Source organism: Dromaius novaehollandiae, chromosome 1 (genome assembly GCF_036370855.1).
Source record: "Dromaius novaehollandiae isolate bDroNov1 chromosome 1, bDroNov1.hap1, whole genome shotgun sequence".
Classification (NCBI taxonomy): domain Eukaryota; kingdom Metazoa; phylum Chordata; class Aves; order Casuariiformes; family Dromaiidae; genus Dromaius; species Dromaius novaehollandiae.
In genome coordinates this window covers 41840614-41864568 of record NC_088098.1, presented here as the reverse complement: position 1 = coordinate 41864568, position 23955 = coordinate 41840614, and the positions used below count along the sequence as shown (strand labels likewise).

General features: G+C 35.5%; 2 protein-coding genes across 7 annotated transcripts in view; one reads left to right on the top strand and one right to left on the bottom strand.

The window, feature by feature from the left end:
• Positions 1-15368, bottom strand: part of METTL25 (methyltransferase like 25) — a 69029-nt gene extending 53661 nt beyond the window's left edge. For all 6 annotated transcript variants that reach the window (XR_010388577.1, XM_064509685.1, XM_064509695.1 and 3 more), the window contains exons 1-3: positions 15110-15368; positions 7779-7943; positions 4536-4636 (exon numbers count right to left, since the gene is read on the bottom strand). Coding sequence is in view for 5 of the 6 variants with exons in the window: in XM_064509685.1 (XP_064365755.1) it covers positions 4536-4636; positions 7779-7943; positions 15110-15368 (525 nt within the window). In the remaining variant the exon portion in view is untranslated. The remainder of the gene's footprint in view (positions 1-4535; positions 4637-7778; positions 7944-15109) is intronic.
• A 91-nt stretch (positions 15369-15459) lies between these two features.
• On the top strand, positions 15460-22229 carry CCDC59 (coiled-coil domain containing 59). The gene is made up of 4 exons (XM_026100399.2): positions 15460-15619; positions 16614-16836; positions 20623-20722; positions 21954-22229. Exons 1-4 carry the CDS (start codon positions 15499-15501, stop codon positions 22113-22115), a joined length of 606 nt encoding a protein of 201 aa, XP_025956184.1. The 5' UTR covers positions 15460-15498; the 3' UTR covers positions 22116-22229.
• The last annotated feature ends 1726 nt before the right edge of the window (positions 22230-23955 follow it).

Here is a 23955-nt window from a genome sequence, read left to right as displayed (position 1 = left end):
TGTTCTTGGTCTGTATGACATTCATATGAAAGCTTACACTGCACTCAATAGAGCATTACTCTCACTGAAATGAGAAAGGTTTATTCTTTACTCCAAGAATTTTATAAATTTGTATAGTCACGGAATTAGAACAAAAATTACAAATTCATAGTAGGAAAGACTACACAAAACAGTGGAGAATACATACTGTTAGATACAGATTATTTAACCATGCTACATGTGGTTCTTCAGTTGTATTCTTCACGTGATACTGATGCACGTTTGCCATTTAGGTACACTACAATCCTCAAATTTCTTGAATGAAATGAGTACAGGAGTTGATTTAGTGATTAAAATTAAGACCCTAAGCATACTATTTGTAAATGTAATTTATTTGTCACATCTATCACCAATATTCTCCTAGAATATTTAAAAGAAAAGGAAAGAAAAGAGCTCAAGGAATAATTTTACTCACTGTTTTACATAACAGATATTACTATTACGCAGAATATGCACACCTCCATTTCTACAAAGTTTTGAATTATTTCTGTGAAAGGAACTATGTGGATACAGACTCAGCTAACTCATACATGTGACCTCTAGTGGCTGTAAAGACAAACTACTGTTTTGGTAAGATTTTTTTTATTTGTTCCCAAGTAAAACGACAACAGTAACAAGGAAAATGTGACTAAAAATAAGCAGCCAATGATCTTGTGCTAAATAAATAGACATGATTAAATTAATCCCTGCTTTACCTTTCCTTGATTGCATAAGGAAAGGTAATCAGCAATCTGTAGCATATCTGCCAAGAACGAACTTTTAAAATGAAATTTCCATGATATAATAAACTCCAAAGGTCCTGTCCACTGTGAGTTGGGTACTATGTTTAGACACAGTTTCTGGCACAGCACAATCAAGTATTCCATTTCCAGAAGGATTCCAACATTTCCCAGCACCAAATCACAAATTTAATGGATGCTGAATTCAGAATTATGCTTATATTACCCACACTGCAACTCTTGTTGCACATGTTGCAATTTCCAAGGCAACTTTATCAAATAAGGTAAAGAAAGCAAACGTGTATTTAAGCAAAGAAGAATTACCACTGGCTTCTTTTCAGAATTTAATCAAGAGTTATATAAAAAGTTCCTCTTGCATGATAGGAACAACAGCTAAAAAGGGGCAGTAAACAATTTAAAAATCTTTAAAGTTAGTTTGTTTTAATGCTTTAATTCAAATCATTAACCTAAAATTGATTACAGTACTCATAAAATTTTTGCTTTTATTCTCATTTTATTATGTATTAAATTATATTATAAAATACCACAAGAGCATAATATCCTCTACCACCCATTATACACCATGGTACAGAGGTGAAACTGAGGGCATTTTTCAATCCTCAGTGATCTCTAATATCTGAAAGAAACACCCTGAGGACATGGGCTGTTGTAAAACATGTGTTGTGTTTTCATAGCTCAAGATTTTTTAATTAAACGCTACATATATTTTGTTTTGCAAGGAGGACACAAAAAAATCAATAAGGAAAAAACTCTCCTAAAACTTAACAATTCCTGTATTTTTTTAAGTTGAAAGGTAACCAAAACAAAAGAAGTTGCTTTTTAATAATCGAGAAGGAGAGGGTTTTTTTTTTTTTGAATGTAACTGGAAAGCTCTTTTCATATATTAGGGATTTGTAACTTTGAACAAATAAATTTTGTTGCAGTGTATGACTAAAATGGAAAAAAGCTAATATAAAGCAGTCGACATATCATATTCAGTGATAAACTGCAATAATGTTTTTCATTAAATATTAGATATTTTTTCAAAAAAGCAAACATAAAATAATCCTTTGTCTAATGACACCCCAAACCAACTGATAAAAGTGCATAATCACTGGCTGAAATTGCAGCATATTGACAGATAATTAACACTGATTGCTTTGAGATTTTATTAGTAACCAGATACATCAGGACTTACGTCAGATCATTAAGGTGGCTATGCTTTTTTACTCTCTGAATATGGGTTTTCCCTTCCTTTACTTTCATTCCTGAATCTCACAGGAACTATATAAAATCTAAATGAAAATGCTATATGAAACACCACCAATTCACCTTCCAGTAAATGCAGAGAACATTGAATATTGCATTACAAGCAAGCTACACTTTTGTATAGCTTTCTCAGTACATGAAAGACTTCAACACTTGAAGAACTGATACTTACCTGAAGCAAAAGGCAAGCAAGTCAAAAACATGCTAATGAATAGGAGAAAATACTTTCAGGAATCTGCTACTACTATATGTTTATTCTTTACAGAGAGCATCCACCTTACAGTTCTTTAGGGAATCCACATGAAAGCTCCTCAAAGAGCTTCTGGAGATACCACATTCCATCTCTGTAAATGATCACGGATGGTCACAAACTGATTGCATCCCATCCAGTAATATTTCGTCGTAATTGCAGCTGTCTACTTACTTGGCAATCCCAGCTGTAATTATAGAGAAGACTGCCTAAACCTTTGCCCTCTGCAGTTTTTTCTCACGAAACAGAGATTCAGAGTTTCGATCTTTATTTCCAAAGATGCCACAGGCCTGACCTAAACCTGAGAAGAACACTTAAAACTCAATGAGTATCAGAACATATCATTTATATTCTCTAAATTAAATTCTCAGTCTCAGCCAAATAATTTCTAAATCACAGTCCAACTTCAGCAGTTCAGATCTGACTCCAAGTTTTGGAACTCTCCTTTCAGCCTATTGTGGCAGTGGCAGCAGCAACTCGAGATGCTGCAGTTTTATCTGTACCAGCAAGCCAAACAGTGCATGGACATGCATTCTGTTATACATATATTCTACATGGCTGTCCATACCACTTATTTTTAGCAACCTCCCTGGCACTGTTACAAAGCAGTCCAACTAGTATTCTACCACGAAAAAAGGTCAGGCACAATCTGGGAGACAAGATATGCCAGAGATCATTCTCAGTGAAGTAAACATTCTTTTTAGAGGGGAAGAGTTTAGCCAAACGTAGGAGAGGAGGGATATACCATTTCCCCCGAAGTTCTTCTTGGTTCCCCCCACAATTTACTTTTGAATACAGACTTACCCTGCTGGTGTCTCTTCTCACTTACACCTTTCTAATATATTTTTAAACTACACTGCGAAAAAGCAGTATTTTTAAGCTGTACTGAGAAAAGAAAGGCTAAGAGGAAATATGCAGCATAAAATCTGGGCAGATACCTTTTCAGTCTTTGTTTTTAAACAGCTGCAGCATTTGTTCTTCACAAATATTTGTGGGAGTGAATATTAAGGTAGACAAAATTAGTCTTCGTTTATATGTACAGCTCCTTGCACAGAAAGCAAGTGCAGCTTAGAGATAAAAAGAAATCAAATACAATCTGCAGGTACACTAGTCATCTACAATTTAAAGCAAGGCTGAAGCCACATTAGCCAGATATTAGCGCTACAGAGATTAAAATCATTCAATCAATTCAGTTCACTCAGCTGAGGAAAAATTTAGTCTTACCACAATAAAGGTCTTAGATGTGGAATCTGATACAATCTTTAACATTAAAAAAGCTTGCAGAAAAGTTGTAGGTATGTAAAATTAGGAAGTGGTATTCATGTTGCTTTTGTCTAATAGAATGCGAAATAAGGTACTGAGGAAAAAGTCAAGTATTGTTGCCATGTTTGTGTTTGGCCAACAGATCAGTAAGCTGACATCTACAAGAGTTTAGTGTAAAAGTGATTTAGTGCATTGTGCAATAATAGTTACATGAAAAAAAAATACACAAGTTACAGTCTCTGGATTTCTGTAAACTACAGCAATTCTTCACCATTCAACTTGTCATCTGACATATGAAATTGCTGATTCATAGAGTTCACTGAGTAATTGGTGTTGGGTACCCAGATTTCACACATGTCCTACCAAATAAACCTGACTACCTCAAGTGTATTGTTACATAAATTTTTGTTTAAATCTGGTCTATCTTAAAACTAAAAAGATCATACCTAAAACTCTAATTGAATATCTCAATTCATCTTACAGAAAGGTGGACAGCATTAAAGAACAAGGAAAATTCCAAATCCCTTGTGCCAGATTAAGAAAGAGTGCTTTTAAAATTTTTCAGATTTTCTGTTTAGTTTTTTATGTAGTGCTATTGTGTAGCTAATAGAAGGCAAAGAACGAAGTTTTGCTCTCTTAGTAATGTCTGTGGTATATTGCCAGCAATATGGTAGTGCTAAACAGGGGAGTACCTGTGCATAGCAAAAAGCAGTACTACTTTTAACTGTTCAACATTCAAAGGATGATTACATTTGTTAAAATTTTTCATGAGTCATAAAATGATAATGACTGACTGAAAGGCAGTTTCTTGAGAATAATACTTCTGTAAACAAAACACTTCTTCAGCTTGGCCCTAAAGGCTCTTCTTTATCTACAATTATTTACACTAAAAATAAGAATAGCAGTGACAGAATATCAAAATATGGTATTTGAACAGGATAAAAAGAATAATTTGGAAGGTACACAGTAACATACAGTAAGAGATGCTTTCTTACCTGCTTTATACCACAATAATTTGCTATGCTGTCTATCAGCTCCGACATCACCTGCACTTCATGCGATTTCTTATTATTCATGAACTCATCAGTTTTAATGTCTACGTCGGATTAAGAAAATAAATATAATTAAGACAATTCTGAACAATTGAACCTTATCATAAATTGGAATAAACACAGGCCTAAAAATATGTTTAGCATTTTTATATTTTAGGGGTGGTAATTTTGAATTAAAATCTCACTAAATAATTACAAGACTAAACTTCTGAATTAAAGATGAATTAGTAACATTTAGCATACTTTTAAAAAACAACACTAACAGCGTTGCTGAAGAATGCACTGATGAGATGCAGTTAATCTCTACTGCCAGTTCACTGCTCGTGGAGAATACCAAGCACCCGTCATGTTAATCTCTACATCCCCCAACCAAAGGAGTGACTCAGAAGTCACTCCCTTGTGAGAAACCCATATATTTCTATCAAGCCATCAACACTACAGTGTAATTGGTTATAGTTAAGTTGATGGGAATTTTTGCGAGGTAAATCTGAGTGAGGGTAGCAGAAACTGGACTGCTATTGATGAGCATCCTTTTAGAAAAAAAGACTTTTCTACATTACTAGGCCGATTAATACACTTTCCCATTCTCTGTTTTTTGCGCACAATGTGTTCATCTATCCAGAAACTTATCACTAGGCAATAATTATGTTCATTCCTTAATCAGATCATGCTGGGAACAGAGCCAAGAGTGTTATTTATTTAGAAGACAGCAGTGAATTAAACTGAGCTCATGCAAAACCTAGTGTTTTCCCTATTTTTCACAAAACCCACATGAACTCTCTATTTCTTTACCATCTAATTTTTTATAATAAGCTGTTATGACAATACTTAAAATCTAATATAGATTCTACGAACTGACAAAAGAAAATAATAGACTGAAATACTTTTAAACAAAAACAAATAGAAGAAACGAGTGTTTGTCATTTCACTGTTAGCACTGTACTGATAACTTCTGAAGATTCTCATCAACTTTAAAACAGTTAGGATCTCCACAGATAAACTAACACTTAAAGCATGACCACTATCTTGGTCATAAGCACATTGCAAGGGTAGAGCACGCTCTTAATCCAATATTCAAGCCACCATCTCTTCTTATATTCAGATATGAACCCCTCTAACAAAAGAAATTCTCCTTGCTGGGTTCTTCCTCTTCGGCCAGGTTGCCCTGTATCCTATGTCTTCAGTGCAAGGAACCTGATGGTTCAATATGGGTTGTAGTGAACTTTGTTAGGAAGCAATGGAGATACTCCTTTAGATTCAAAACTCCATTCTGAGTATCTATGTCCACGCTATACTTCAAAAGGTTTGTTCTCACCTTTTCAAGCAACTATTCAAAGGAAGGATAATCATATATCTATATTAATATGCTAAATAAGTTTGAAAACTATGCAAGTATGCAATCTGTGAGAATATGCTTACAAGCATGATTGTCTTAGAACAAGGAAATATATTACAAACATCTCAAATATAAATGGTATTATCCCGATGCATATTTTTCATGACATAAGCACGGCCAACTTAAAGTTGCTCATTTTCTCAGACTTCTTGCCTTCTCTTGCCTTGCAAGCAGAACAAGTGAGCAAATGCACATATTTTCTGAAAAGAGAATTAAGTCCAAAATATCTTAAAAAGCTTAGAGTTAAAAGATCACAACTTTTATTTGGCATCTTCCATATTATAAACCCCAAATTAGGAATTTTGCTTCTGCCAAGTGATCACCAGGAACTTCCACTGGGTTAATTTAATTGTTACTTACTGTGAATTCAATATACAGCTTTCAAATTATACAACGGTATATACAGAACATTTGGAACACTTTCTATTTTTACTATGAAGTACAATTTAAAATTACTACATCACAATCCCAGGGCCCAGTTACTCAACCAAGTAGCATTCCTGCAAGATGGAGAAAAAAATATTCAGCAACTGTCTCATTTTAGATGTTCCATTTTGCATGACAAAAGACAGAAGAATCATGTTTTTCTCTAAGAAAGCTAATGTAAGTATGAACTCAAGTACAGGTATAACAAACTACAGAACTACAGAAAATTAAGCAGAACACAGTGTACTAGAGCATTGAAAAAATGAAAATAGCTAAAAGGTAAGTAAAAGGAAAGCTGCATACAGTTGTCAAACACAAGGAAAAAAGGCTTCAGATGAAAGAACAGCAGAAGGAAAGAAGCCAGAAAGGAAGCTTACAGTAAGACCAGTAAGTAACAGACTGTTCAGACTGTTTTACCTGTGGCATTTTGGTAATTATGAAGAAATGGAAAACTGCAAAACTGGAAAAAGATCACTGCAGAAAATGGGAGAAATGGCCAAAATGTATAATAGTGCTATCACTTATCATAGGAAAGGTCAGCAGAGTTTTAATGTATTCTAGAGACAGAGCACGTTAGAAAGCAAAGGCAGAGAGCTGCTCAGAGTCTATCTCTGAAAAATCAATAAGAAGTTTGAAAGACAGTAACAAATCCATAATGGCTGAGGTCTTACTGAAGAGCACATTTTCAGTGAAAATGACAGCAGTTTAAGTAGAAATGCCAGTTTATCATCTGATACAAAAATATAGTCTGGGGTAAGACTTCTACTGTAAAGATGCTAACTTGAGAGTGTTTTCATTCAATTTCTTTAACTACAGCAAATGAAATGACTCTAGTTTTTAGATATATACTTGACACTGGTCCCCAGAAATACAGAATGAATAAAATCAACTTCCTTTGAGATATCACAGTCTCATATATTCAGTTAAATGCCTAAGTACATACAAAAGATTTAACAAAAAAACACTTCTGGAGGTATGGCTTCAGTATGTTAGGCTGAGGCTTTTAAAAAAGCAAGACTAAGCAATCATGCAATCATGATTCTTGCTGCTGACGGAGGAAAAAAAAACCAAAGGAAATGAAAGTAGGTATCTGATTTGTAAGTCAAATAATGACATGCCTGCTTGTCCATCTTATCCCCTTTAAGACTGAATCCTAGGAAATGTCTACAGGCATTGAGGGCTGTGATCCCTCTTTGCTCGAATTTTAGCAAGAGAATCCATTTTCTAATAATGCAATGAAGAAAGTATCCATGAATAAAAGAAAATTCAAGGGAGAAGTATGAAAAACTCATCTAACAAAAAACAAGCAGAACTGCAGGTACTATAGTGGATATATACAAATCTAAATCTAAATGTAAATATACCATTTCTTTCTTGACTTTCTCCTCCCAGTGCTTCAAGTATCTCTTCTAATGGTGTACACAGTCCAAGGTTTGACAAAGAATAATACTTAGCAGCCAGGGCAAAAGACTGCACATCGATAAGCTTCTTAGAGTTCTCACAGAACACACTGGAAAGCCTGCAGTCATCTGTATGGAAAGGGGAAGGAAAAGATTTCTGTCAACAGAGCTTAACATTCCTGTAACAGGACTAAGAACAATTAAGTAATAAAAAAGTAGCATGAGACAGAATTAACAATTTATTTTGCCTAAGTGTGTAAATTCATTATTTTGCTCCTACAGAATTTAGCTTAAACTTTGCTCTTAGCTGAATTAGTGTAAACGTAGAAAAATCTATTACTTTAGCAGAGGTATTTTAGTATAACCAGCATTCTATTAAAATTATCACTTATCTTCTGTTTACAAACTTGCTCATTATGCATTTCATAATCACCCCATCTGACAGTATATACTACTACGCTGATTATTTTTTTAAGAAATACAGCTGTTCAACATATAAAATGTCTTGACTTACAATCATGACATTCATGTATATTCCTAGTTGCTCTGTAACTGGTGAATCTACTGGGAGAATTAAATTAATTTTCATCACCAATCAGAATGAAGTATTTCAGTTTGATATTACTTAGTTCTTTAGAAAAATTACCTTTTTAAAAATGTTTTAAGACCTATTTTAAAGTAAAATATACAATGGTATGAACCATTTACTAATTCTGGGAATACAGTGATTTCAAATTATATATTTTATATTTTTAATTTACTATATATTTTCTAATTCATCATATTTTAGCTAAAACTATTTGTTGAATTCTACATAGTTTTGATAAGAGTTTTTAGATCTCTAAAAACTTACAATTCTTTAAAAATAAATAAACACTAGCCCTCTAGACCAGAAAACAAACTGTTACACAGATTTACAAAATGTCTCTTGATTTGTCTCTCGTCTCATGGGTAAATTTTGTGCAAGTACGTACCAGCATGGCAGCTTTTCCAAATACCCACCCGTATGAGATGCAGCTGTTTCTACTGACCTCACCTCTGATACTCTTAATTTTCTTGCATGACTACATTAGACTATGGAAAACAACCCCAACAATGTCAACAGGTTTATTTTCACAGTATTACACTACCAAGGCATGAGTATGGCAAATAAAATTTAGGACTAAGTAAGAATAAATACTGTCTAAACTTTAACCAGAATTACTATTATTTCTGTATCTACAAGGCACTTATTCTACTCTTCTCTACCACTAAATCAAAAAATAGAGCCATCTTTTTCTACACATGACTTTTTTTATTTTTCCTTCTGAACATTCAGCAATTTTTAGTTAATGAGCTTTCATGACAGATGAGAAAGCAACATAGTAGAGAACAGAAATAAAAGAACACTGAACCACTTAAAGACTGCTAAGTCTTTGGGGAGAAGGGGTAATTTTGTCTTTCAGTATGTCTCTATACGGTAAGTTACAAGAAGACAACAAATTAGATGTGTGCATTTTTAAAATGACTGAAGAAAAATAAACTTCCTTTCTGACAATATCTTCTAATCGAGTAAATAATAGAAGAGAATAATATCATGGGATATGGTAATCAAACACTTCTGTGAAAGTAAGGAATTGGTTTTTTGTTTCTTCCGAAGTTTGAACACCCACAAAAGGAGGCAAGTACCTACACAGTGGAGCACTGACAGCCAAGCTAGAATAAAGCAGCAATCTAAATTCAGTGGGAGCACTGAAAGGTATAAAAAATATGTGAAAGTATCTTTGATCTTACTGTTTCAGAATAACTTTAAAACACTAGTAGTATTAGATTTCAGTTTAGCATGTCAGTTTGGCTAAGAAGCATCATAGTTTATACACACTACACAAAAAGATCATTTTGGTCATATCTTATGAAAGACAAAATGACATACAACATACAGAAAATACAACTAAAAAGTAACAAAGGTGTCAATACTCAACACATCTGCACACAGATTTACTAGCATAGCAGGTTTTTAGGGACTGGTCTTCAATTTTTTTAAAGGATTAACCTTTAACTAACCTTAGAAACAAATCACTTCAACTTTTGCTTTATTTTCCATAAAACTCTCTAAAAGAACCAAATCTGTCACTTTCAGTGTAAAATGCTTATACCAAAAAAAGATGGAATGTTTATTCATACTGCTTGCTAGAAAAATGAACCCTAGACTTATATCAATGGCTATATGCATGGTTATCTTGACAGAAAAACACTCCTATAGAAGAAAAACTGCAGTTCATGTATTATTTTTAAAGGGAGGTTCATTCATTTAACTTATTTTAGATTTTCTGGTAATGAGCAATGTTCCCTGAAATTTATACATGTCCACAACACGAATGCAGCCTGAGCCCCCCAAAATGCATAAAATTAGTTTGATGCAGTGGGGACAAATCACTAATCTGTCAAACAAGGGAACAAAGTTGAAGAAGAGACTCAACAATCAAGGCTATATGTCAATAATTATTGAGAGAGTGACAGAGATGAGACATCAAGTCTCGAGGTGCAGAGGGATATTTTGCCAGCTGTTCAGCAGTGTTGCCAGGTGAAGAAGAAATCTAATCTTCCTGATGAGAACTTGGTGTTCCCATTTCCTACATATTGTGGTCTCTTTCAAGTAGTACAGAATTTAGTATAACACACTTCTGAAAATTACAGCCCATTCTAAAATACATTTATGTTCTTTTATCTCCAAATTTTATTTCCTCCGTGTCCAGCAAGGGTATTTTTTAGCATTTTATAAAGCTGGAGCACCTAACACTGAAACATATAATCTTTTTAGTTATTGGCACGCATTTTTAAATATACTAGCCAATCTTGTATGACAAAAAAAAGTAAAAATCAAACAAAAACCTATCCTCCCCAAATCCATTTCTCTTTCTCATGGCACATAATTACATGAAATAAAGGAGTTTGGAAATACACTGGAATGTCATCACATCACAAAACATTTCTTTAACATACATTAGATGAATGAGAAACAGATCTGAATAAACTTTGATTTTTGTAAATTTCATTTTCATACATGTGTATTACATACCTACTAAATATCCATGCTTACACTAAAAAATATTTTGGTTTCTAAGCAGTATTTTTTCAAAATGTCTGGCTAGATGTTAAGTAATTGCCACTAATATTTATATTCCAAATGTACTGATCTGTAGCACTAATGGAAAATAATATGCCTTCTGTCATTATAGTGACATCAGATACTTGCAGGTGTAAGAAGAAATACTGTCATTCTTCCTCTATTTAACAGGATAACAACAAAATTTAGGAAAACAGTTGATTACAAGAAGCCTTTGTAGACTAAAAGATTACTAATTTTTCAGTAATATTAAACAGCATAGAATTCTTTTTACTGTAAACTTTATAGGAGCATTAATAGAAATAAACAGAAAAATAAAAAACAACCTGAAATACCCTACAGGTTTCATAAACATTAACTTCCTATTTTTTTAGTACAAAAGGTGAAAATGAAAGCAAGCATTATCAAAAAATTAGGTAAATATACGTTGTCTCTAAACATGACCTATTTTGATACTTGAGCCATGCTTGTTTCACTATTACAAGCTTTAATTTCATCAGTTTTGTTTACTGGAAATAAATTCATTACGCCAATGTTAACCCCAAGTCTCCAATTCAGGGTATTTAAATAGATACTGGAAAAAGGTTTATTTAAAAGCATCAAACTTGCCTATCATTTCAAACCAGGACCATTATAGTCCATTGGAATTATCTGTAAGGTCTAGACCCGCATACATGTTTCCAGTCCATCCTCTTCCTCTTCATCCTGGACAACTTCATTCTCAGCAGGCAAGTTAATTCAAAAAATGGGCACAGATATGCACACAAAGATGCCACACCTACACAAGCTACTTTGAGTTAAATATTTGGTTTAGGTATCTGTAACTATCCTGCGCCTAAGACACATCTGGACTGAAAGCTAGGGCTCTCTCATCAGTTTCTACCACAAACTCTGTAATTACCTTTCCTCAAACTGCATCAACATCAACTTCTTGGACACTCTAATAGCAGTATCCTTAATATCTATCCAATGACTAAAGGCAAGAATGACATTGACCTAGGCACCTCATTTCTACACCACCAGCAATCATCCAAAACATAGCAAAAGCAGTATCTCATATACTTGTCGAGCCCCTCAGTAAGGAATATGTATTATGTACCTTATCTGGGGCTTCCACCCAACGAGGATTCTCAGTTGGGGAAATAAACAACATCTTGGAATGAGCCCTCCCCATTCTAGGATCAAAAGAATCAAAATCCACGGATCCCCTCGTGCTCATCCCAAAACCTCAAACCTCCTTCCAGTTCTCTCATGGAAATTACTTATGTGAAAAGAACTGTTACAATGAATTCACACAATCAATTAGGAAAAATCATTATCAGAGAAAAATGATTTCACAAAACAAAAGCAACCTCTCAGTCCTGAGTCTCAAAGGAGACCAATTACATTTCTTCAGGATGTGATCCTGAGAACCAATATTCAAAACTCTACTGGACACTAAAAATTGTGGACTCAGTAAACTGTTTTAATGTGCAAAAGAACGTATGTAATGAGTTCATAATTTTTAGCATCCCAGCCTTCCTTTCTCCTTACCTCCTGCCGATCCCTCTACATTGCACATGCACAACTTACCTTGGTACTTAATAATATTATTACATTAATGAGTGATTACTGAATTTTGGACTTTTCTACTTCTTTTTTAGAACTCATGAAAAGCTTATAAACCCAAAGCTTGTCTGCTTTAACTTTTTCAACAGCTGGCTTAATAAAATGTATGAACTCTCCTTACAAATCTCACCTCACTAAAATTAAATACTCACATTACATAACTTCCTTGAATTCAGTTATCTGATTGAAGAACATTAACAGAACTATCAGGATCTCATATATGATGACTGGCATATCATCTGTATAAAACTCCTACCAAATTTAAATTGTCCTAGCTTGCCAACTAAAAGGAAAAACTCAATTACATTAAGATATCTGAAGCATTACTTCAAACTACACAATAGCAGCTCTTTGACTAAATACAGTTTATGAATATTTAAAATGGCAGTTTTCTCAACGTGTTTCTGCTTTGGTTGTTCACAAGATAAAATCTAATGTATTTTAAGCAGTCAGTCCATACATTTGCAAATAAATCATGGCAATTGTCAGCTTTCTGATGCATAAAAAACATACAGGAGTTTTCTGTATCTAAAAGTGGGTATGCAATTTTTTCTGTAGGGAATCCTCTCTTTATGCGGTCATTATAATGAAATACTATCCAATGATTATCTGTGAATATCTTTGAAGTTGATCTATAGAACATGCAATCATCCTCTTGCATACGATTCTATAAAACAGAATTGAAATTTGAGGCTTATTTCTAGGAAAAACTGAAGCTCACCATATCTATTTGTCAAAATCGCTATAGTAATAAAAAATACTGCACAGAATAACAGTGTTGTGCCAATCTGCAAGAACCTTCCTTTTTAATTTGCAGGGCTATCTGAATATGAACTGACAACTTCACATTTTAAAATCAGTTCTGTCAAATGGACCCAATGTTTCCTTTTAACTTCATTTGGGACCCCTATTAGAAGAGATTTCTAGAAAGAGTGTCTGAACATTTTTTTCCAATGCATTCATCTTTTCATAATAGTTTGGGGACATAATACATTTGCAAATGTATAAATGTACAACTTCTCAAATTCTTAGGCAGCAAAGGTTTTACCATGTGAAATCAAAATGTCATTTTACACATATACTGAGTAAGGTATGTGGGATGCATGACTACAACATCTTACTAATTTGAGCATACAAAGTAAATCTGTTCTCACAGCCACACCCAAAAAATGTGAGTGACAGCATGGTATGAGAGTACTACAGCAGTCATCCGAAACTGCTGCTGCCCAATCCTTTTGCTTGTTGACTGGATCATCTTCCTTGTTTCCATCTGGCTCTCAAAGTTAATTCATGTTGATTTATTTCATGCACAAATAAATTGGATTTTTTTGCAGATACCACAATCCTTCCTTGAAAAAAATGTAGCCTTACAGTTAATATTTTGAAGGTGTTTAGATCCAGAAATGTTACAAAGTGATGTAGCAATTTCCAGTTCTTCAGTGTTTTTCCAAATTCATTATCTCAGTTTGTCTTTTATGCCAAAAAGCATGCAGCTCCACATGCTATTTTCTGCCAACTCCTTCATTATATTCAACGTGCCTGTCTCGCATGTTATTTCACATAGCATTCAGTGCTATGCAAGAGCTGTCTACGTTCCACAAGTTTTGGCACGATACAGGTTATTTTTCTCGGAAAAGTCCTTTGTCAAAGATTTTACCCTAGTTTTGAAACAAATCTCCTTGTTGGGACTCAGGCTCCCCAAACAACATACCTTTCAGATGCTTTATCTTCATTTCTGTACTCTGCCTCAAAGCATATTACTGGTATGTTTCCCTTTTACTTAGCGTGCAGTAAATTCAGTAATACAGTTTCACAGTTGGCCTCCTCCTGAGTTACTCAAAAACTACAAAAAATATGAAGTGCTTCTTAAATAGCACTTGTCAGAAATAAAACAGCTGTCTTCCTTGCCAGACACTCATTATTGCAAATATATAGGAAAGCAGCATTTAAGCCTTTTCCAGCTGTCCTCCACAGTTCCAGTTTCAACATTTGGAGGACTTTTAACTGTTACATCTTTCCACTCATACTGGCTTTCCAGTCCATTTTATTTCCGTTCTTTGGAAATTAGAGCAAACGAGCCTGGCAGTTATGAGTTTCATTTCATTTCTGCATTGTAACTGAATGAGAGGCAAGGTATAAAATGTGACAATCACCACAGCTAGCACTCGTGAGAGCTTCTTAAAATGTAATTTCTCCCACCGCAACTGCATGTAACCTGAATCATGACTGTTCCAGATCTATCCTATTAAGCGGGAAAAGAAGATGAGCACTCTGAGGCGCACAAAAAAGCAGAAACATCTTCAGTCGAAGACAGATTAATAGGACAACAACCGTGGAAAGGGCTGTGGAAAGGCAGGTGGCCAAGATCTGGATAAAAAAGCAGCTCAGTGAAATGGTGTGAAATGGGTGCGACCCGACGCAGGGACAGTATTCCTCTCCCCTCCCCCCAAAATGGCGCTGATAACCATTGAGAAACCGTCGCCCCGCCGACCACCACAACGCCGAAAATGGCGGCGCCGGCATCTCGGCGAGGCGCCGGTCCTCGCCCCGCCCCCGCCCCCTCGCCCCGCCCCCGACTCACCCCACTGCGCCGCCGCGGCGCCGCCGGCCTCCGCCAGGGAGCGCTGCAGCGCCAGCGGCCCGGGCCCGCCCAGCACCTCCAGCACCGCCTCGGGGCGCAGGGCCACGAGCCGCTCCCAGAGGCCGCGCGTGTAGAACTCCACGGCGTGGGCGCGGCACAGCGGCAGGGCGCGCGCCAGGAACCGCGCCACGCGCCGCAGCCCCGCGGCCGCAGTCGCCGGCGCTACCTGCGGCGGCAGGGCCCCGCGCGGACGCGACATGGCAGCGCGGCGCTCGGCTCGTGACGCCTGCTGGCTGCCGCGCCAGGGAGAGGGGGGCGAGTCGAGCGCCGAGTCGAGGCGGGGCCGTGGCGCGGCTTGGTGACGTCTCGGTGCGCGACGGTGGCGGGTGATGGCGGCGGCGCGGCCGGGCAGGCCGGCCCCGCCGGCGGGGAGCGCGGCCCGCGGTCCCCTCCACAAGCGGCCCTGGAGGCCGGTGTCGCTCCGCGGCGCCTTGGGGAGCGTCCAGGAGGGTGAGCGCGGGGGCTTAGAGGGCTCGGTGGCGGCGGGGAGCCGGGGACAGCTTTTTGCTGTGCGATTCACTTGTTTGCGATACTTTTACTAAAAGATCTATCTATGAAATCCATAGTTGAAAATGGAAAGCTTCAAACTTGGATAAGATACAAGGAAAAGTTAAATATTTACGTTAACGGGAAAATATTATTAAAATGATAGAGGTCGTAATTTGAGCAAGTGTGCTAAAAGTTTGTTTGGCAACAATTTCTATAGTCACCTTCATGCTCGAGGAAGTTTAATTATTTGGTATTAGGGAAAAATGCTCAATATGCAAAATATACTCATTATATAGCTACTTATTAGCCGTTATATAGTATGTGAGCCTGAAACCACCATTACCTGGTGTTTCTTTTAAATACTTGTATGATGTAACATACTTTTTAAATTGTAGGAAAGCTCTTCTTGGACGGATACAGAAAGAAGATACCTAGGAATAAAAATATATTTCTGAAAAGATGTAATGGCATGTTAGTAAAGTATAATTTAATAGTTGAGCCACTTTTTTCCTATGATGTTGCAGCTGTAGATTTCTTAAGCAGCCAGTACTATCAGTGTTGTCTTTAGTCCATCTTTAGAAATCTATTTTGATGTTGTATGTGTTGCTGTCAAAAGCAGGAGATTAAGTGAAATGTTAATACATCTTTTCACTGGACATGAAGAAGCATTAGCAAATGTGTACAATGTTTAGTATAAATTAATTGGTATGTTAGCGATGGCATGTTCTCTTAAGAATTCAGGTGATAATTTTCAGCAAATCTGCACCAGCTGCAGTAGGGATCAGATTTATACGAGTGTTCTTCCTTGAATTATTGGCTGATGCTTATTAAAATTAGCGAAAGTAGCTGCATACTCTCTTTGGGGAAGAAAATCAATGGGAAATGATCCTGACTTAATGTGTTTGGTACTACTTTAGTGCTCATGTATTTAACTCCCTTTTTCCAATGTTTTCAGGACAAGGATTTGCATTTCAGAGGAAACAAAAGATCCAAAGAGAATACAGAAAACTACTGAAAAGGGAAAGAAAAGCTGGGACACAACAGGATATTCAGTTTACCGACACATATCCAGAGCATTTGAAACATCTCTACCTAGCTGAAGAAGAGAGACTTAAGAAACAGTGCAAGGCTACAAATGACTCAGTTTTGTCAGAAGAAAAAATTAATAAAGCAGTAGAGTAAGTTTCTATTAAAAAAAAAAACTGCAGAAACAAATAATTGTTTTCATTGTTAAAGAAATATTTTAGATTTTGCATTTTGCGTGGATTTGAGTATAGTGATTTGCTTTGCTTAAAAAATGCCATTAGACCGTAAGTGTTTTTTTTTAATTGTTAAAAAATATAAAGATACAGCTTTTTTCTGTTTGCATCAGAACCAGAAGGCAAAATTGATGATAGTTAGGGTGTTGATCCACAGAAATAATATGAAAATTGCCTTTACTACTGGACTTCAAGGATAGGGTTCAGTAAGAACAGTAACTGGTGGCCAGATCCTTACCATTTAATACTAAATCTACAAAGATAAAAGCCTTCATGTAAGTTAAGGCAGTGTTCTCTTGAGTCTACAGAGAAGTTTGCCGCTACATGTCCTCTGACAGGTTTGGTTTCTTAACTTAAGAGAAAAATAAATAAGGCCAAACTAAACAATTTCAAAGACGCCTAGTCTCTTATTAGAGTTTGTGGTAGTCCTAAGAGTTGTTGGTAGTCCTAAAAGTAGGTAGTCCTAAGAGTGGTTGGTTTGTTTGAAGTTGGATTATTTTTAAACTGAGATTTTCTTAAATCTAACAATATTGTTAACTAATTTTAGTTTTCCTATATGGACGTAGTACATGAATATGTTTCAAAAAAAGAACCAACCTGCTGGTAATGTGCTCTTTGGTCCTATAAGTGTCTAGAAGTTTACCTTTCAATTGGATCTCAGTTTGTTTTGTTTTAATTCCACTTTTTAGGAGGAATTTTTACATTGTCTTTCCTTTCACGATTTGATAAGCTCTCTTCATATTGCACACTCTTTCTGCTAGGATAAGCAATAATGTCTGCAGCTATCCTTTTGTTATATGCCTGGTTTTGGAGGAATTTTAACTTCTTACTTTTAACAAATGAAAAGGAGGGTGTGGAGGACCTTTACTTAGGGCAGTGAAGTGTTCTTGATCAAACTGTTAATCCAAAATAATAGACATGTCATAATATTTTGCCAGTCTAAATGTGGGAATTAGACTTGGGGAAAGTAGACTTGGGAGAGAACTTTCAGTATTTTATTATATAGGATGCAGAGGGTACCTAGTTTACACACGAACCCAGCAGTATTTGAACCCAGTCAAGTTAAGCATTTTCTCATGGGAGAAGGAAAAGTACTCTTGAATTTTCTTTTTTAATGAGTAGTCTAATGTGTTTTCTGTATCACACTTAGTGTAAATAGAGGAAAAGCATGTAACAGTACAAGGACTGACTGCTTATAATCTGACACTTTTTTTCTAGCATTAGTATCATGGAATTCTACTGTGAAGAATTTCTGTATGTTTGCAAGTCAGAAGTAAAAAATTTGGGACAGAATAAAATTAATGCTATGATTTTTGTGCTTCAGCAAACTTAATACACTCATCAGAGCTCTTCTAAGAGGGGAAAAGGATAGGTAGGCAGACAATCCAAAGAGTGGAGGAAGGATAGTATGAAGGGAGTACTCTTGTCACTACTACAGAATAAATCGAAAGACAGAAAGTGACTCAGCCAGAAGCGTTATTCCTATTTTATTTTGTTTACACGTGTGTATATGTGTGTACAGAGCATCAATAGTCCTAACTATGACAGCTGTCCTCACTAGTCAGGAGTGGCAAAACCAAATAATTAGTCCTAAGTTGAAATTCTTGATACTATAATTTTAAGATAACGTAAATTATAGTGAGAGGAGAGTTAAGTTAGCTTCAGTTTGTCTTTTGTTGAATGTGACAGGAATTTCTATTTTAGTTTTATTTACAGGCTAGCAAGAAAATGATTTTGTAGAAGAAAAAAAAAGCTGATTTCTTTTGGAAAATAAACAGTTTTCTCTTAATGCTGTCACTTAAATCATTCCCTGTTAAAGATTAGTAATTTCTAAACACACAAAGAGAAAAACACTGTTCACTGATTTTACCTGTTATGAGGTAATATATGTACATGTGCAAATGACGATTTTCAGGAAGAGCTTAATGATACTGGGGATGATCCAGCTAGCAGAATAACACTTTATTCTTGTTTTTGAATGGATAAATGGATGTTTCTATTTTTTATCTTTTTAAAAACTTGTTTATAGTGGGGTTTGTTTCAAAATCTACTTACATTTTACTAAATGGAAAAGTCAAATGTTTCATTTGAGGCCTAAAAACATTAGATGGCTTAGATGATTCTTCCCCTGTTTGACAGTAAGTCCCCCTGAAATCTTTGTTAGGTATGTCAGTAACCTGAAAACTGGCAGTCATTCATGGCAGTGTTTGAAACAGTGTTTGAATATGGCAATTGAGATAATGTCTCGTTGCCCCTACTACAAGGAATGCCTTAAGTCCTTGAATTTCAAGGTGTATCTACCTATAAACTTTGCTGGGAAAAATGCTTGAGAATGGGGGGAGAGGTAATCAAATCCAAGCCCTGCACTGGGAGAAAGGTAGACTGTTGTCTAGAACTGACCGTTAATTTGTGAGGTTGTCTGAAATAGGACTGGTGTTTCTCTTTAAGGAAAGGTTTTTTGTTTTGCTTAAATTAGGATCATTGTGAATATAAACCAAAATTAATAATTCTGCCTGACTGTAACTGCTAATCTGTAAGGTGCAGTGATACCTACAGTCTTTAGATAGACTTTATTGTTCTGTGGATGTAAAATAAAATTTTGCTTAGGTAATTCTATTTTTAGCATATGTCACCATTTGAAGAGTTTCTCACTTGAGCAGGTGAGGTGTTATTACACAGTATTGCCACAAGATGGAGTTCAGACTAAGACAAAGATTTTTTTTTCTTTTTTTTTTTCCCCCCCAGAACAGAGTGGTATTTCCAAATGAAAACATGAGCGAATGTCTTCACTTTCCTCTCTGATTGTCTGAGATTTCCTAGATGATTATGGCTAGTTTTCTGCTTTGAAGTGTGAATAATGGAGAAATCAGAACTTGTTTTGGCAGCAGATGTTTAAAAAACTATCAAGGCTTATATTTTCAAGTGTGAAATGTCTTTGCTAACACACTGTTTATGCAGTGACTTTATTGTGAATCTAAAAAAAAAAATCAGAACTAGGTAACCAGAAAAATCCACTCAAAGTAGTGGTGACAGAGAATGTCAGACAAACATCTTGTTTTTCCTGAATTGTTCTCTCTGTTGAAAGACACCTGTAGCAGATCTGTTATTGAAATTGGGAAGGAAGCTAATTTCCATTGCTAATTTTTGAACATTCAGGATAATAGTATACCCTCTCCTTCAAGAAGAGGCTTTCATAAAGGCATTATTACTCCACTTTTTTTGTCTACACGTCAGTGTCACTTCTCTGGGAGACATTCTGCTCACAGTTGGCTGTCCTCATAACTCTGCAATTGCATCCATGTGTTGGAACTAGAAAGAGATAATATAGCTCTAAGCTGATGCATGGAGTTTTCTGATCTCTGAAGAGCCAGTGTGGTTGGAGAAAACCTCTTTGGCGATCTTTAAAGTTTATGAAACTTCATCCATGTGAAGATAAGGTATATGTGTTTCTAACAGTCTGTGCAGTCCAGTCTTCAGTATACTCAGAATTGCTATGTTTTTATGCTAGGTGCTCATTATACGTGAGTATCATACAAGATTAGTGCAGGTAGGCATCCATCCAGTATAGAATGGGCCCTGCTTCTCACTTACATAATCTATAAATCTTAAAAGACTGTACTCTGAATCTGCAGTGGCAAAGGGATATATGATTAAATGTGCTTAGTGATAGTCTGTATGCAAAGTATGTGTACTTTTTAATTATAGGCCAGTTATAACTGAAAGGAAGTTTAAGAAGAAAACGTCCAATCAGAAGGCAAAAGAAGAGTATGAGAAAATAAAGGCTGAACGTGCCAAGAAGAAAGAGGTAAATCTTAAACAGAGATCCTTCTTGACTGTAGACAAAGGCGAGGATAATACCATTTTTAATCCATCCATTTGGGTGGACAGAAAAGGGACCATGTGAGGGGAACATGGGTACTGGTATTCTTTCATTCGCTTTCAGATTGACAATAATATTCAGACATGCAAGTGTTCAAAGTTATTCTCTTGATTCTCACAGTACTACTTATTTGGCTTGTAGTTGGCCGTTAGTGGGATTTTATTACATCAGTTGCATCATCAAGAAGTACATAGACCTTGATGTGCATATCCCAGTGGATTATACTAGATGTCTTAAATATTGTAGAAGAGGAAGTAATAACACTACCATCATCTAGTGATTAAAAAATGAAATAACCTTCCCATTTTTTACTGTGTTATATCACAGTTTTCATATTACATGCTTTGGTCAACAATGAAACTATTAAATGTAATATCCAAGACCAGTATGTTCAAAATTGCTAGTAATTTTTTCCTCATACTAATTTAATGGGACTTATATTTACAGTGTGTATCTTAATATTGTCATTGTTGAATAACTCAGTTGAGTGACTTACTTGAGACATCCTTATTTAATTAGACCTTTTCTCTCTCAGTTCATTGTTGGTTGGACTATGGAATGGCACACATTGGAACACTGTAGGAGTTGTGTAACTTTCTGCAATCAAACTAAATTCCAGTAACTAATGTATAAACATTACATTAATACATATGGTATGATAAAATTTATGATTTCTTTAGGTTTAGCTGTATTGAAATCAAGAGGAGGTTTTTGCAAGCCAAATTTGTGATCTTGGTTCTAGGGGAGGTTACATATGTTGTGTTCAGCTGTGAGTTTAGGTTTTAAACATTAGATACAGGTAATACTAAAGGAAACAAAGGTTGTAAACAGCTTATTTAGAGAACGTAGCAACAAACAAAAGCCCAGAAAGACTGCAGTAGGACTTTCCTCCGAAGCAGCTCATAAGAACTGCTTGGCGGGGGGAAGCGTTTGCCTTATTCAAGGTATTTAGACAAAAACAGTGGCTAAGTACTGGAATAACAATAATCATTTATATGGAATACTGGTATGATAATTACACGCTTTCCTCCACATTTATTGGCAAGCATTGCATTAATTGTTACTTATTTGGAGAAATGAATATTATAATATTATATAGCAACTTGTCAGGTGTAGAAGGTTTTTAATTATTTTGGCATAATCTATTTTATTTCAGGAAGCTGAAAAAAGAAGACAACAAAGAGAAGAAGCGCAACGGTTGTATAAGCAAAAGAAACTGGAAGCTTATAAAATACTGAGTAAGAAGACCAAAAAAGGACAGCCAAATCTAAACTTGCAGATAGAATTTCTTCTTCAGAAAATACAACAAAAGACATAACTTTCTGCACACATCTTATGTTTTCAGTTAGCAATCAGCTAATTACATGTTTTGAGTTACATGTGGATAGTTTATTAAATGACTTTTATTAAATAATGTCTTTATGTTTCTATATGACTTTTGTCATTGATTTGATCTATCTCATCAGTGCCTTATGGGAGGGTATTCACCCTGAAAATGTTTATTTTGTGCTGAGATTAAGTGAAGTCTTGTGCTTTGAAAATAAATGGTCTGCATTTCCAAACTTAAATTTCATTAGCCATGTACTATGGTAGATTCCAAAGCAGTAGCGCCTAATACAATTGGAACATTTGTTTGGGTTGGCTAGAATACTTTTTGTGTCAGTATCCTGAGGCTTTTTCCAGCTCATCTCTTTGTACTTCTGATTTCTAGGCTTTGTATCCTTGCTGTGATCTCGTTTAGGAGAGTATCAACAAAAAAACTTGGAGCTTTTTCTTGAAATGGGCAAGTGCATGATTCTTGGAAAGGAAGTAAAGGGTGTGTAAATTTGATTAATCCTTTAATTATTCATGCTGCACATGACATGCTTATATACTGTTGTAGTTTTCCTTCTGTTTCTCTGATAATTGCTGTAATTGGCAATTTTGATTATCTCTGAGCTGAAATGTTAAAGAGCAGAAATTTTCAAAGTGTTCAGAAAGTGATATGAATTTTGTTGGGATGCTTTTATCTGGTTTAAAAAAAAAGTGGTATGTCGTCTGTTGGTAGAGGCAAGTTCTGGAGTGCATGGTCTGTTATGTTTCTTCTTGTTCTAGCCTATTAGCTTTTTATTAAAAAATGCAGACTACAACTATTTGTAACTATTTTTTTTTATCAGTAGTGCACAAGACTTAAAATGTTAAGGTTAGTGTAACTTGTGGGAGAGAAAAAAGAAAAATCATCCATGTGAATTTCTGGTTGAAGTTCCATCATTTTATGTTTGCATGCATCCATTAGCTAAAGGGTATTAAAATATATAGGATAAGAAAATGCTTAGCACAAATATTCAGAGTTGTCACTTTCAAAAGTTCTCTCAATTTACCATCAGTTCAGTTGTAATTGTTGGGCAGATATCATCTGCCATGATGTCAGCTGTCTTCTTTATTCAGAAAAGATTTCAGAAAGCCCCAAGTCTTAGATTGGTAATTGTCCATTCTGAATTACTGGTACTACTGTAGATACTGGTATACTATCTATATACCAATGCCTTTTTAGACATGATGTTTATCTCTAAAGCATTTGAGATAAAGCTTCTGATGCATTTGAAATCTAAAAAATCTTTTCTTATGTTAAATTGAATGAAAACTTTACTGTTTATACTGTTTTTACTGTTTTTACCACATACTTGATTCTTGATGGAGAATTGGGTAGGTAATAGGATACCTTAAGTTAATTATTTCCCTTTTTTTAGGGCTTGTAACAATTTTACGGTGAAGTTGTTTTGCAAATGGACTCAAAATATATGTACCATATAACCAATTAGCGTTCTTAATTCACTCGGGTGATTTAATGGTTTCCTGTCACTCCTCCTCAGCAATGAGAATTTGCAGTTGACTAGTAGAAAAGAATAGGAATTCTGTTCTCTTTTCAAGAAAATAAATCACCATTTTTTGTTGTTCTGTCTTTCTGTTTTAGAATGTTGAGGGAAAGTCAGGATATGTGGTATCAGTACTGTGCTTTTGCACATTTAAAATTTAGTCTTACCTAGTTTACTTTAATTGTTGCCCTTTTTATTCAGTGTTTTTATTCCTTGTTCATGTTGATAGTTAATATGAAACAGATCAACTTTCTCTGATCTTCCTGAAGTGGCACCTGAAAATGCTGCCCTTTCCTGCCCCTC